Source organism: Corapipo altera, unplaced genomic scaffold (assembly GCF_003945725.1).
Source record: "Corapipo altera isolate COAL_440 unplaced genomic scaffold, ASM394572v1 64, whole genome shotgun sequence".
NCBI classification, from domain to species: domain Eukaryota; kingdom Metazoa; phylum Chordata; class Aves; order Passeriformes; family Pipridae; genus Corapipo; species Corapipo altera.
This window is the reverse complement of record NW_020884893.1, coordinates 1,088,487-1,104,920: the sequence shown is the minus strand read 5'-3', so window position 1 is coordinate 1,104,920 and position 16,434 is coordinate 1,088,487. Positions and strand designations below refer to the sequence as shown.

Sequence of the window (16,434 nt, the reverse complement as noted above, 5' to 3'; positions counted from 1 at the left end):
GATCACCCCTTCATACCAAGGAATCTGGTGCATCTTAGCCTGCATTTCACATCAAGTAAAACACTACTTTTTTAGTGGGGCTTTTTTCTGCTGCAAAAGAATTAATATTTTGATATGAAAGGCATCATATCTCTTTCCTGCTGAGGCAACAGCTGATACTCAGTTTTATCTCCCAAGTGTCCAACTATGCCTAAAGCACAGCAGGATCTTCACCAACATCCAAGAATGGTGACAGATGATACTTCACCAGAGTTTTCTTGAATGAAAAGCATTTAACAGCATTGTAACCACAGGGTGGATAAATTAAGAACAGCTTTAGATTCTGTTTTCCAGGAGAAGCCCATTAATAACTTCCCTACACTTAAGCAGGCATGAGAAAGATGAACAGAAGAGAGTTAACAATGAACGTGACTCATCTTCTCCTGCTAAGACTTTAAGCTCGGGCACAAGCAAAAAAACCCCTGTAATTTTGAATTGTAATGTCACATGAGCATCATCAGCAAGTAACCTGCATAGAAATTTGTACATTAAAAAGGAACAAAAATAATGAAAAGCTGCCAGGCTTGCTTTCTAATGTCACACATCCTGTGGTCACCCACTGCAAGAACACTTCCAGTTAGCAAAGGCACTGGGATGTGTTCTGAGAATTTGATGTTCTTTTCTGAGCATCAACAGTCCTAAATTAATTTCTGTGCAGTTGCCTTAAACCTTCATAATAATTCTAACTAGAAACTGAAAAGACTTGCATGTATATCAGGTATTTAGTCAAGATCTTTATGCATCAGCAGCAACCTCATACTTAGATATCTATTCATTAAAAACAAGTCCAAGCAAATTCATCTCATGCCAATCTCTCTGCCAGTCTTAAATGAAATTCAGGTCAGAACAAAACAAAAACTCTTGCAGTTTACTTTTGCATTGGGAAGAAAAACAATTAAAAAAAACCCTACAGAGACAAACCCCCACAAACGATTCACACCAATCATTGAAGAAATTCCTAAAGCTCAGCTCAACAGTGAGATTGGAAAGACATTATGATTTCCCAGGTGGTTACAAATAAGGCAAAGTTTAAAACAGTACTCGCTGCTCATCTTACACAGGAGCCAAAAGATATAAAACATTGGGAAAAATATAGGTTGTGAATGCACCATTAGTTTATGAACTTGTCTGGTATCCCAGCTGTAGCCCTGTATTCTTCCTGGATATGTTTATTTACACACTGTTGACTAATATAAACGTGGGAAACAAGGAAAGCACCTGCTGGAAGTCTGGCACTGGATGCAATGCTGAGAACTGGATCCCCTATATAAAGTACACTTCTTGGGGAAATGGGTTTATTTTCCAGTCTATTTGGGAAATTAAGCAGAAGGAGAGGGAAATATTTCCTTTTGAGAGAACTCTTGGGTTTCACACATTGCCAGTGTCTCTGACACAACGGCTTTGTCTTCAATCTCCCTCATTTGCCTCAAAGATACTAAACTGGATGGAAAGAAGAGAAAGGGGAGTTAAAGCTCCTGGTGAGAGCGAGTGTTTGTAATCTCTTTGCCTCCCCCCTTCCTCACCACACACCCACCCAATGATTAAAGCTGAGTTAAAGCCCCTGCTACTGGATTGGACTGAACTAGAGAATTAAACAGAGCAGCAAGGAGCTCAGGTAATTACCAACCAACCCCAAGGAAGAGAGTGTTACATCCCCTGCACCACTGGGACTGCAGAGAAAGGAAGGAGTAAATGGCTTTTTCAGACATCCTACAATCACAAAGCCATTCTCCCCTCACTCTGAAATTTCAGAGGCAGCACAACCCTCCTAAGCAGTTTGAGTGCACGCACCCCTCCTGTTCTGTGCTGGTGGAGAGCTCAAAGCAGCAACATCACTATGTGTTTTATCAAATCTGTGCTTGACTTCTCCCAGTACTGCTCATGGAGGGTCTGAACACTGAAGGTACTCGTGTAAACTGGGAAAAAACTGGGAAGGAGAGAACAGGCAGCTCCAGGGAACCCTCACTGTCACAGCACTGCTGACACTGGGGGAGCAGCAGCCAGGGACTGACCCTGCCCTAAAGTGGGAACTTTAGGACCTTGATTAATGTGCGGAACTCAGGCAGAGGAAGTCAAACGTTCCCAGATTGGCACAAGCCTGATAAATTCAGACAGGAACTTTCATGCCTTCCAGCTACGTATTAATGCATCCTGGAAAAAAACTTTGTAACAGTAAAATCCAAACTGCACATATTCCACAGCTGAGCTCAGCTCCTCAATGGTTTCCAGGGAGGGAGGGGACTCAGTTTTCCAGCCCCCCTGATGGCAATGGAGGACAGTTGCAGCACAACATCTGCTTTTCATATCAACACCTCCAATCTCCTCAGTGAAATGTGGGGACTTGAGCACCACCATAGAAACAGGAGTTATATTACCCAAGGATGGCAAGGATATGATGTCAGTTTTAATTAGTACATTTGGCATGAATATCTCATGGCACAGAACTATCTGTGCATCAGGCATGAAAATATATTTTTTTTAAATGAACAAATCAACAAACAAGAACTTTAAAGAATATTTTTCATATCCACAACCTCTCTTCGTGATGTCTTTATATGAAGTGAAAAACTTAAGAGTTGGTGATCATCCCAAATAATTACATTGAAGACAATCATCTTCTCATTCTAAGAACACACTCTAGAGCACACATGTGGAACATACTTTCATACCTACACTGCACTTCTTTTATTCAAGGAAACCAATGGAGAGCCCAATGTGACATTTCTCGGACCAACTCCAGCTCAAGATCAGGCCCAGCTGTAAAACAGAAATGTTTTTATTTCTTATTACTTCTAAGCCTAGAAAGTTCTTTCCCCTAATAGGACTTCCCGTTGTTTAATAATTAACTGAAACTATTCTGGACTCAGCTCCAGTAATAAATACTGAGATAGGCAAAATACCTGTAAAGCTTTTCCTTGATGAGTCTGCCCTAGAACTGTAAATCTGTAATTTTCACGGCATATTTAACACTGGAGAAGCCTAAAGATTTATTTAAACATATAATTATTTATCATATTTTTCACACTCGAGCATCTCAGCTCCAGTAACTTGACGTGGGGTTTTGTTTAGGTTTATTTAGTGCCTGTGTATATGTTGTTTTACGTTGTTTTGTGGTTTGGGTTTTTATTGTTTATTCCAGTGTCTGTTTTTAGGAACAGACTCAGATCACCAGAGCAGTTTTCACCGGGTACCTGGTGAGTTAATAAACAGATGGTGCAATTACAGTGACAAGCATCACACCAGAAAAGACCCAGAGAAAGAACAGTAAACAACTCTGACAAAGAACCCACCTCTCCCTCTGGTGTCACTCAAGGCTCCTGGTGTGACTGAGAAAAGCCTGATAAAAGATGAGCTGTCCCAAACATCACAAGGCTGACAGAAAGCCACTCAGACAAGAGACAAGATTACTTTTCAACCGACCACTTTGAAAATCAACTAAGACAAAACTGAAGAGAAGTAGAACACCCCCTTGGGGGTCTGCAGAGGGGCTCTGTTGAGCACTCCCACCCCTGGCGTAGCAGATCAGATCCTTGGAAAACACCAGGAGCCTTAAAAGTATTTGCATCAGGTAGCAACAAAATAAATTTGAGGGACTTCTGAAAAGTGAAAGTCTCAGAAAAGTCAGCTCACAAAAAATACATTATAGACAGATGCTGTAGTACTCCCTGTTTATCAGCTCTTCACCCATTCCCATCATATATTTAGGAGTTAATTTAAGCATCCAGAGTATCTGAAAGGGATCAGGGGGAAAACCAACTGCAAACAATCCTCCATACACACAGACACTGAGTTTAGGATGTTGTTATCCACAACCTTCATAATGTGACAAGTGTCCTGGAAGGACACTGGCATTAACACAGACCTTAAATGATAAGGTTTGAGCCAATTTCCAGTGTTTTAAACAACCTTTACAGAAGCACAACCTCCATTTAGCTCAGAAAACAATAACTGCCACACAGCTTTTACTTAAAAGACAACTCCAGACAAGAAACATCCTGTTCAGGTGAGAGCAGCACAGCAACACAGAGAATCTCTGGGTTTGGGTGGGTTTTTTAACTGCTCTGTACAAAATGGTATTAAATTACTAGATATGCAACAGTGAGAGATGAGAAACAGAGAAGAGCTATTTCCACTGGAGCACCAAAGGATGGTAAAGTGGACAGAAGGAAATTATAGGTTTCTCTGGCCTGGCTATTATGATTCAAGAGTGCCAAGAGAAGAATAAATGTATTGTCATTTATACAACAGTCAGAAGACAGACAAGCATTAGCACACAGAGCAAAGAGATGTCTGCATTTTCACAGTACTACAGATGTACTCCTGCCACTACATATACTGCAATAAATTGAAACTAATGTTCTTTTGTATAAGATTTCCAGTAATTACTTTGTTCTTAGTGAAGATGCCCACAGACAAGGAAGGTGCTGTGTGTTTAATTTCATTGATCATTTCATTTGCTGAAACAGGTATTTATTGCCCAATTTAGGGTGCAGAAGGACGTGCATTTCAAAGCAAAATCTCTATTTCAGTGTCTACCAAATGTTAACATTCAATATTGAGAAATATAAATTACTTTTAATTTTCAATACTCCAATAAAATACCTTATGCACAGGGAAGCAAGCTAAGTTTTACATTATAAAGATATATAGATAGACTTTTAGATCTTAACCTTTGTTGAAGAAATCCTCTATGATTTTATGCTCATCTGATGGAGGGAAGCAGAGTATTAGCCTGGATTTAGCAGGTTTAGGAGCAAGACTATTAACTGAGCAAAACTTCAATTACAGACTAATTTAATGTATGCTCAAGTACATTACTGCAATTCAATAAACACCTCTTCAGAATTAAACAATTCCAACTTGCTTTCATATCAGCCTGTGCACACACATTACAAATTCCCTATTATTCCCATTAAAATGAGCCAGCCTGGCTGGAAGCACCCAGAGTGTCACAGGGCTGCACCACACTGACCTCCAATGAGCCACTTCACCTTCCCTGCCTCCTTACCAGGAATGAGGAGCAGGAGTGCACCTTTCCATAACAATATGATTTTCCTGAGGTTTCTTGGATGTGCCTGAGCAATCCAGCAATGAATCTATGAACATCTGTCCTGGTGGACATCCAACCAGTCATGAGTTTGACTTATTCTGTTGTTTTTTCCCTGCTTTTAACAGCAAACATGGAAGTGCCAGACCCTGAGCTCAGCTCAGCTGGTTAAAGCCTGGTGCTCACAACACCACAGCTGTGGGTTTGATCCCTGTATGGGCCATTCACATGATCCTTGTGGGTCCCTTCCAACTCAGAATATTCTGTGAACTTGGAATATTCTGCTACCTGGTTGCTCTGGAAAACTACCTTCCCTCTCTTTAGCTATGATCCCATCCTAGCTCTGCCACTCCTGGCAAATCCATCCCATTTTAGTCATGAATTAATTCCTCCAGATTTGAACAAGATGAGAGATCACCACGTGGGAATTAAAAGCACTTGGCATCCAAAAGGAGCATTTTCTTCATGATCTGTGGAGTCTGAACATCTGCACCACACCACACTCCAAGGCATTATAAAGGCATCAGCACACTGATCATCAGAGGACACAGTCAGTTGGCAGAAAGCAGCACAGTGGACAACTTGATCTCATTTCTACAGCTTCCTCCATTTCCAAAAAAAGTGAAACATTTAGAGCAATAAAATTATACTCTGTGAGGAGACCCACAATTCAAATTCCTCCTACCTCACATCACCCTCACTCCAAACACAAAGTACCTCAGGAACCACTCAGCCCCTTTCTGATTTCCCCACTAAGACTCACTGATGCAGCATCTCCGTGTTGCAGCTCAGGGTAAGTTTTAAAAATAAATAAATAAAAAAGCAGAACAGTGAACAGCACTTTAGCACAGGCCTCAAGAAGGTGAGATTAAGACACACTTTGCACATGTCAGGCACAAGTTCAGCTCCTGAATCACAGTAATTAACAGGGCTAAAATCCAAGCATCCCTCAAGAACTACTGATGCCTCTACTCTGTATTTCAGGACATCAGCAGAATCAATCCCAGTATTTATTCCCAGCAGTCCCAAGCAGTCGCTCCTGACATGCAATGCTCCATCACAAGGTTATTAATGCCTAACAAAATATTGTAAAGTATAGCAAATGAAGCTGACTGACAGCCAAACTCTATCTGGTTACAGTTAAGTCTCCACAGCCACCACACATTACTACAAAAGCTTACAAAGAGGGGCTGTGTCTGAAGTTTAGACTCAAATACCCGTTTTAAGTTACCGATTTAAACCCACATCCCTTTGACCCCTTTTTTTTCTTCTTTTAATGAGAACGAAACAAGAAGGTCCAACAGAATATCAATTTTTATATAGAGGAAACACTCCTCTTGCATAAAGTCTCTGCTTTAAAGCCACCTACCTTTCACAATTAGCTCTGCATAGTTGGACACCCCGGACCCGCCGTCGGAGCGGATGACACAGCGGTACTTGCTGATGCTGCGCTGGGAGGTGTCGGCCACGCTCACGGTGGCCGAGAAACGCCGGTGGTTGACCACTCGAGTGACCATCAGGGCTGTGTCCCTTCCATTCCACTGCTGCAAGGGCAGAGAGAAATAACCCAAGTCAGGAAAACACGCAGATAATGGGTTTATGCATCCCTGCTTCATTCGGTCTTTGCGATGCTTAACATCGTGCAGACCTTCGCGTTCACGCTGATAGGAGGGATTTTATGCAGGCAGAGTTTTTCAGGAGAAGGCTGACAGCAACACCCTGGAGAAATGCACAGGGTCCTGAATGTTCTCACACATATGTGAGGGTGGGGAGGCCCTGGCACAGGTTGCCCAGAGAAGCTGTGGCTGCCCCATCCCTGGAAGTGTCCAAGGCCAGGTTGGACAGGGCTTGGAGCAACCTGGGCTAGTGGAAGGTGTCCCTGCCATTTGGGATGATCTCTAAGACCTCTTCCAATGCAGATCATTCTATGATTCTATGATATATTTAAGTTTTCACTTCTGTGTAATTTTTGAAACATTTTTGGGCATTTGATGTGTTCAAGGGATATGAAGATGGTGAAGGGTCTAGAGGGAAAACCATATGGTCATTTTGTTTGTTCATCCTGGAGGAGACTGAGGTCAGACCTCATCCGGGTCTGCAGCTTCCTCCCAAGGACAGCTCCCATCTCTGCTCCCTGTGAGCAGTGACAGGACCCAGGGAACGGCTGGAGCTGTGCCAGGGAAGGTTTAGGTTGAATCTCAGGAAAAGGTTCTTCCCCCAGAGGGTGGTTGGCACTGACCAGGCTCCCCAGGGCAGTGGGCACAGCCCCAAGGCTGCCAGAGCTCCAGGAGGGTTTGGACAACGCTCTGAGGGACAGGGTGGGATTGTTGGGGTGTCTGTGCAGGGCCAGGAGCTGGACTGGATGATCCTTGTGGGTGTCTTCCAACTCAGGATATTCTGTGACTCTGTGATTAATGACTCCAAAGGCTGGAGAGTGACAGCTCTGACTGTGCAATTCCACACAGTGTAATTAGAGGCCCAGCTTGGATATGAAAACACAACAACTGAAGGCTTTGTGTACACCTGGGAAAACACTACAAACGAACAGATTCTACAAACTTGGCATTTTCAGATGTAAAACTTTGATTCTGGACCAATTTAAATAAATTGGTTGGATGAGCAGACACCCTCATATGTCCAACATTCCTCAATAAACCTCTCTACCAATGCCAGACTACACTTTTCCAACTGGAAAAGGGACAGATGAAGAATTAGCTAGGAATACTTCTCCACAGCATAAATATGCCAACGTGTTCATTGGTCTAGTTTATTGGGAATTTCAAAGGAAAGCACACTGCTGTTTTGCTGGTTTCCAGTAATGAGGTTTTGGGGATGTTTCCAAGGTTATTTTCATTAAATGTTTCAGTTTTCGAGAATGGAAAACAGGTTTCCACTAATAACAATAACGATTTCTTTCCAAAACTCTGCTTCTCAAAGGGAAAGATTTATACTGTTCCAGGTCAGAACTGTTTTTACACATATCTAATCATAACTGAGGAAAAGTTTCACTGAAAGAACTAAAAAAAAAAAAAAAAAAGATGAAGAATAAGCCAAAAATGTGACTGCATGAATGCTAGAAGTACACAACAGGTAAAGAAATTTCAGCTAAAAATGTGATTTTTAGTAGAACAGCTGTGATGAGAGCACAGTTGCTGACTATAATATCATTTTTTCATAATACCAACTACATTTCCCACCAACTTAAGCCTTTTCCCCTATACTGATTTTAATTTTTGTGATTAGGTAAACCAATTCTCTATTTAAACTAAATTTGAAAATGCTATTTTTAGAATTTATTAAAATGTCTGAAGTCAATTATAAGGTTTGACAAAATCTGTTAACTATTTGACTGCAAAGGCCCTTCCTCTCTGCCTCAGATGTTACAAACACGAAGTGATCAGACCCTCAGTCACATCTGCTCAAGCTGAGAATAAAACCTGTTAACTGGCTTAAGTGTTCTGAGAGTTTATGTTGGCCCAACATACAGCCAGAGAATCCTCTTGACTTGTTTGGCATATGAAGCATTTAAGAATTCAACTATTTTAAAAACTTCTGGACTGGTAATGCTGGGAGTCCCCATATCAGAGTACTTCTAAGGGCAGGAGAAACATCCTTTTGTTGATGTATGTTCAGGTTGGTGTCTGTTCCATCTCTAACTCTGGAAATGGATTCTCAAGGGTGTTACTGCACCCACATGAAGAGCAGGACCCAAACTTTCAAGTCCAACCAGTAGGCTGAAAATAAAACAACCAGAGGGGGAATTTTTGGTCTTTTAGCGAGTGACTAAAATAATCTGCTGTTAACAAAGCCAAGAGAAACTGGGAGCAAGAAACACAGTGGGTACAAACTCAGTTTGCCTGCTTTCACTATCCAGGTAAGTCACCCCAGACCTCAAGGTAGGTTTTCCTCTTACCATATTGTCACTGAGTCCAGGCTAAGAACCTTTCTGCAGGGTGAGAGGAAAGCTGATTGCATAACAAGAAGAGAAGAGTTATTCAACTTGTTCTGTCTCCTCTGCTTTATGACTGAGTGTTTACAGGTACGTGGGCATTTATTTGAAACCAGAATTTTGCTGTCCTGGCCATTTTTTCCATTTTCAGTATCATGACTCTGCACTTTGTCACCTTAAACTCTCACCCAGAAGTGATTTAAGGCAGTTCTCAAATGGTCTCAATGAAAAGACGCTGCCCCACCAGTCTTCCTCTATCTATTCATTTTACTTGCAAAATCAATGAAACCAAACCAAACCAAAGAGGAAAAAACACTCCAGAAGAGGTCATTGCTTTACCTGGAGCCAGAGCTTGTCGTGCTGGGACCATTTCCCCCCAGCAATGCACTGGAACGTCGCGTTCTGTCCCACGTTCACCTCCACGTTCTGGAGCCGCAGGAAATGAGGGGCTTTTCCTGACAAAAGAGGTAAAGTATTGCAAGGGTAGAGCAAGGCAGTGACTGACTGTGTTACACCACCCCAGAGGGAAACACTCAGCAAGGCATCAGGGCTGTCCTTGACAACGTGTTTTTGCAAAATCAATCTGTCCTTCAGTGTTTAACTACTCCCTGCAGAGAGAGGTGGGTGATGGATCTGAGGGAGGATGGCCTGAGGGATCTTAAGAGAGCCCTGGCACATCTAAAAAACACAGATTTGGATCAAATCACAAGTTCATGGTCATTGGCACAATTTCTTATTGCTTGCTATAAAGAGTGATTGAGTCATTTCTTTTCTTGAGAAAGCTGTGTTTCTAAAAAGGTCAAAGAAAAATCAAATGCTTCTGTGCTTGTCAAGCGTGACTGACCCAAACCACATTTTCACAGGGGTCTTTCATCCTTTTTATTTTATTGACTATCAAATACGTCCTAGACCTTTAGAATAATGCATCATTAATATCAAATCAGATATGAAATGAAATATTCATAGAACTGACAGCATTGTGTCACTGGTTTAGCTGAAGATCACTGATATCAGTGTTTTGCTGTTACTAAATTCAGCATTAGTTCAAAATTAAACCAGAGATATTAAAATGCAGACATGCAATTTGTTCACAAAGGACCTAGATCAGAAGATTATCTTTTTGACTAAATACCAGACTCAGTTACGTCTCTAATTGAAATTACAAAATCATAAACAAGATTACAGCAGTGAGTCTGACACCTTTAAGTGACCATAGTTCTTGCCAGGCTTCAGAAGGTTTGTGCACCACTGGAAAACTTTTAGTAGGACACACTGAATAGCCTTGCAAGCCTATAAAGGTCAGAGTTTTTCAACTTCATCTCTACATTTTGTAGTATGATTAGACACTGATGAAATACATAATTTCAGAGGATATTCCAAACTGTCTCCTTCTGTTGGAATCCAAGAGCTTGAAAGGAACGTGGCCACCTGTGGCTGTGCATGAGGCCTGACATACAAATATTTGTGTACTACAGACACATGAAGAGAGAACATGTGTCTATACATCATGTCAAATATTTTTTATCTACCTCTGTGTCCCCTTCACCACACACTCAGTTTGCTGACAGCTCCTGAAGGACAGTGACTCTCTACCATCCTGCTTTCTCAGCATCGGGAATATGCATCAAGTTTTACAGGGAAACTACCCCTGGGTGACAGTCAGAGCATTCTACAAGGTATTCTCAGGCTAATTTTAGGAATTTCTGCCTGCAGTCTGCAGTGGGCAGCTCTAAGGCAGCTCCAAATACATGGGTGCAGTCACACCAATCCCAAAATCCTGGTCCTGAGGTCTGCCCAGCTTCTGGAGCATGGGGCTGTCCTGTGATGGCAGGGGCTCATGCACAAAGTCAACAAGCTTTTAGTATCATGAAAATGGATATTTCAGTGCATCCCTTCACAGGACAAAGGGGAGGGGGGGAAGGCAACAGCAGCCATATATTTATTTTTCCCCATTACTGTGTCATTAGGGGCATTTCCCTGTTTTTGCTGATACCTTGGTTTGGGGGCTGTACTGTCACCTGGGAAGGTAAAGCAGAGATGAAGAAATAAGAGCAATGATTTCAGTAACCTCCAGGGTCATCGGGAGCTTCGTGGTCCCTGTGTTTGGATTTATAACAACTGTAAAATGAGCCTGAGGGCAAAGCCTGTACAAGGGAATGGGTGATATTTACCCTGGTGACTGTAACTGCTGAACAACTAAAGCAACACTGGGAATACAACAGGAGAAGCATTTACAGGGACTGCAGAGAACTTGCAGCTTGTAATGACCTCTGTGTGCTGCAGGTTGCAAATGGATTAAAAAAACCAAACAAAACAACCCTGTTTGAATAATTTTTTGCAAAAAAAAAGCCCTTATTTTTGAAGAAGGACCTAAATATACTTGGAGAAATGGATTATTCAAAATCAGTTTACTTAATGAAGTGTAGCACAGCATCCTGCCTAACTTTTTAAAATCCCCTCATTTTCTTGTTGAGGCTTTGCCCCACGGTTTGTTCAGTGGCCTCTTTCCCAGTGAAGGGACCAGCCATCACCCAGCAGGCTGTGAAGGCACACAGACCATTTGGGGATTTGTCTGGATGCTGCCAGTTATCAGCAACATCTGGATAATACAGACTGTAAGTATTTCTTAATGAAGTAAATGCACCCAAAAGCCTGAGCAATGAGCACATGGTAAATACAAATATAATTTACTTAAACAGCAATTAACCACCCTGCAGTTATCAGAAATGTCCTGTTAAACTTGAGCAGAACCATGTTTGTCACATTGAATGGCAGCTGTTCTTTGACATTCTGATTGCAGGAAAACCAGTTGATTTCACTCCATCAACATGTTTGGTTTTTTTTGTGAGCAGCTGTCACTGGTTTACTGAAACCATGAGCCAGTGAGAGGGGCTGTAAATAAAACATTTTTGCAATAAACTGTAGATTATATACATAATATAGGCAAAGTCCTCAAGCCACACACTAGGTGCATAAAGAAACCAAACAAGTTCAGATTCAAAGACAGGGGCTCAAACTTCTTTGAATGTAACAAATAACTAAATAAATTTAAACTTATTGTTGCAGCTGCAATAGAAGAAACACAGCACCAACATTTACAAACAACTTAATGAACCTGCATTAGTTTCTACTCCTGTGCAAGTCCACTGTCTGAATAAGATTTATTTTAATATTTTAATATATTTAATTTTGAATTTTTTAAAAAAATTTTATTATTTATTTTAATATTTAATATATTTACAGTGGGTTTAACATTTGTTGGGAGAGACTGACCTTTGGGACAGGAAACACTGAAACAACCTGGTGGTTCTTTTCTTAAGTCAACCACACAGGTCATTATGAGAACCTTTTTTTTAGATTGTTTTCTACAGCAGTGTGATTCAAAAATAATAAAACCACCAGTTTTATGTGTTCATAACAAGACAGGAAAAGAGAATTCCACAGAAGTCCTGGCTCTAGCTGGAGACTGAGAGACTTTTGCACAGCTAGCACAGTTGGGTAATTACGCAAGTCTGAGTGTCTTTAGGGGTCTTGGAGGGGATAGAAGACATTTTAGTGCTGACCCAGTGGAGTAAATCACTCCTTCAGACTGCAAAGCCTGGCATATAACACATCAATACAGTCAGAAAAACAAGGAGTGCTCACTGCATGGATGGGCAAGAACTCTGACTTCATCCACTGCGATGTACCCGGGGTGTCCTTTCAGAGACACCGACTCAAAGATCACCTGAAACGCAAAAGAAAGGAAAAAAGTTCTTAAAAAGAACACCTGCATTAGTCATTACCCCATATTCTGCTCTTATTCCAGTGTCTGAGTCATTCAAGGCATTTAATCATTAATAACAAAGGGATAATACCAGGGCAGTTCAGTCTGTACATACAATGCAAATCTGTTTGGTGTGGAAACCAAAAATTTAGAGCAACACTCATTAGGATTAGAGATAACTGTGTGTGTCTCTGATTTGGAAAAGCAAAAGGTACCCTGTGTATATACACACACCTAATTCACTTTAAGCACCAGACTTAGAACATTAGTGAATAATCACTTGACATCTTGCTCTTGGAAAATTGGAGAAAGCTGTACATGAACAGAATTCTCTTACTGAATCAGTAACTGTGCCTGGATTTTCTTGGGGAAAATCCTGATTGGACATGCAGGCCCTTGTAGGATTAGAAAGCACATTATGAGCAAAGGACGACACTGGATTCCAGTTACTGGACTGAAATAAGATTCTCCCAGATATAATAAGTTGTTTCTGCTTTTCCCTGGACTGAATATCATGATCTGAGAAGGAATATTCTTAAAAACCACATGTAGCATTTCACTACATTAATGGTACACTAACTAGCACTTTTTTTTACTATTTACATATCTGGATAATGAAGGCATTCCACTAATTTAGGTCTGAAAAGACAGATATTCAATCACAGATGAACAAAAATATCATTCTGCCCTACGGGTTTGTGATTTTTACCTGGAAAGCTGCCCTGAAGTATCCTGTTACTAAAAATATACAGGAGTGCAGGGAAAAAACCCAACAAAACAACCAAGCTAAATAACTGATAAAGAGATCATTAAAACTAATTTAACTGCTGAACTCCTCCAGGGAGGCAGTGGGGGGGAAGGTGCTGATCTCACTCTGGTGACCAGTGACAGGACACAGGGAAATGGAACAAAGCTGAGTCAGGGCAAGGTCAGGCTGGACATCAGGAAAAGGTCCTTCTCTGGGAGGGAGGTCTGTCCCTGGAACAGGCTCCCCAGGGAAGTGGTCACAGCACCAAGCCTGTCAGAGCTCATGGAGCACCTAAGGACACTCTCAGGTTGGGTTTTTGGTAGTCCTGCAAGGAGCAGGGAGTCGGACTCCCATGATCCTTATGGATCCCATCCAATTTGGACCATGCTATGACTCTGCAAGGAATGGGAAGCTTAGAAATGTTAAACTGCAACAGAAAAAAGAAAATTGCAGGCTGATTATTTAGCATCTTGTTGATGCTACCTCTCAAATTAGTGATTCTCTTCCCCAAGGAATGAATCCTTTACCATGTTAAAAACCTGAATGGCTGGAGATGTAATGGATTCTGTCCCTGCATTTCAAAGGGATATCCCCAGTTTCATTCCACCTTACTGAAGCAATGTTCACACTGTACTGAACTGCTCATTTTTGCACGAGTATAAGGTTTTCAAGGGCAGAGTTAATTAACACATTCAGCTGGCACAGCTACTGCCATTACAGCAGTGTTCTAATGCAGCTCCTTGTTCCAGAGGAGAAAGGATTTCAGTAATTTGTAACTTCCAAAATTCACTACCAGAACACAAAGTTAACTACTTTAAGCCAGTCTTCAACACTTATTTCCATTTTAAATAAAAGACGGCATTTCCAGTCTGACTGTTCAGCTGCTTCTTCATGTCCTTAATCAGAAGATTTAACACAGTGAGAGGTTCAACTGCTGAAATGCTGCTCACTGCAAGCCCTGGCTCTGAATATAGACCACTATTGTCCTTCCTAAGTGCAGAACTGCTGTTACTAATTTCCAGAGCATAATTCCTACTCATGTTTTCATGACTAAGATCTGCTCCCCTGATTCAAAACACAGCCAGATGTGAGAGCTCCTGAAATACATTCAGGAGAAAAAAAAAAAAAAAAAGCAAACACACAATATGATAAAAACAGGTAGAACACAAAAATGAACTGGCAAAGATACAAAGCAAGAAAAGTTCAAATGTTAACAATCTGTAGAAACAAAGTTCTGCTCCAGAGGAGACCGGATAACAAGGAGACTGGTTGTCCAAGGAGCACTGGGAAGCAGCAAGTCTCTGGAAGATATAATCTATCAACAAGTGTTTTGTGTTATCAAGGTCTCTGATAAGCTTTTTAGGGACCATATAAAATAACAGTGTAAAACAGGAGCCCTTAGTATGGAAATCATAATTACTTTAGAAATTAAATGTCATTCCTGATAAAAATTACACTCACTGGGAAGGTCACACAAGGCACTGCTGCAACTCCCTTCAGACTTGAATTAAAGGGCAACATTAGAGCTACAAAATCTTATTTTAGCTTTGCATTTGTGAGAAGCCAAAAGCCACAATAAACTGATTTTCAACTTCCTGCAAGAACTTGGAAAGAAAACTACTCCAAGCCATTGGCATCAGCTATTTGTGTGTGGCAAGAGTAGGCACTGATACACAGAGAACTGGTTAATTCCAAATATGTACAGGGTCTTTAATATAGCACAATGTAAGTTAATCCAGTACCAACAGTCAGCCTCTAAAAAAATCCAGGTACACAGGTGCAAAATCCACTGAGGAGAGGATTGCTCTGAATTTGAGCAATATTGTTTGACTATTTTATTCTCTGTTCTGTGTTACACTCAGATATTCTTTTTATTTCCCAGTTCAAACTTCCACACTGTTGTTTTTTTCTATGTTTTGCAGCATCTCTATCAAAGTGAGAAGCCTGGAAGCATCCAGGCATTCCTAAAAACAGGGAGCTGAGACCCAGCATGAGGAAAAGGCAGGAATAAATGCTTAGGGGGCACATTTCTGCAAATTTCACACTGAATATCACTCACATCCTTTTAAATTCAGTTGGAAATGCAGCAGAATGGTTGAAAAAGACATTCAACAACAGCATTTAAGGAACTTCTCAGAAATTAATATAGATGACAAAGTACCAAGCTTCACTCTTAAAAAAACATCCTTAAATGCTCCTGAGAACTGCAAATATAAAGCCATTTCATGTTTCCTCACCAATGAACAGCCCCACATTTCAGGGCTGTGATTTACCCACAATGTCTGTGTTAGAAGCTCATCTGGTGTGGTACAACAGTTTTCTCCAGGCCTGGATCAATAACACTCCTTGCTATACATCACAAAAACACCTTCCTGCCAGGCTCTAGTGCTGCCCTTGGTGCATTCTGGGACTGAGTTCATCCTTGTGGTGAGCAGTAATTCAAGATTACAAGTATTACCTTTCTCCAGGAACTATTAACGGCTTTTTCTCGTTCCACTAAAACCATTTGCAGGCTGGGAATCCAAGTGCAAGTAACTCCAGGGCAGGCATGATAAATCTCCACCAGCCCTACATTTCTGTCTCAGCAGAGTGTTTTTTGCAGCCAGATGACTCCTGTGACCCTTGCAAAGAACTGCCAGACCTAAAACGTGACCTCTGGCAAATGGCTTGGATAAGTTCTCCATCAGTCACATCTCCAAAGCTCCAAGTGCTCATCAAAGCCCCAGAGCCAGGGCAGAGAGCTCCAGGTTTGTTTTTTTCTCACAATTCAGGATGGTGAGGTTTCTGTGCATTAAAAGAGTATAATCCACATTTTGCCTGATGCACATTTCAACATTTAGGATAAATGCTGGTTTTTCCCACGTTACCCAGTGCTTTCAAAACAC

The 16,434-nt window shown here is 41.2% G+C and overlaps 1 protein-coding gene across 14 annotated transcripts in view; it reads right to left on the bottom strand.

Moving 5' to 3' along the window:
• Nucleotides 1–16,434, bottom strand: part of PTPRT (protein tyrosine phosphatase, receptor type T) — a 459,737-nt gene that overhangs the window by 261,390 nt on the left and 181,913 nt on the right. For all 14 annotated transcript variants that reach the window (XR_003528091.1, XM_027645791.1, XM_027645792.1 and 11 more), the window contains exons 4-6: nt 12,681–12,762; nt 9,375–9,490; nt 6,456–6,630 (exon numbers count right to left, since the gene is read on the bottom strand). Coding sequence is in view for 13 of the 14 variants with exons in the window: in XM_027645791.1 (XP_027501592.1) it covers nt 6,456–6,630; nt 9,375–9,490; nt 12,681–12,762 (373 nt within the window). In the remaining variant the exon portion in view is untranslated. The remainder of the gene's footprint in view (nt 1–6,455; nt 6,631–9,374; nt 9,491–12,680; nt 12,763–16,434) is intronic.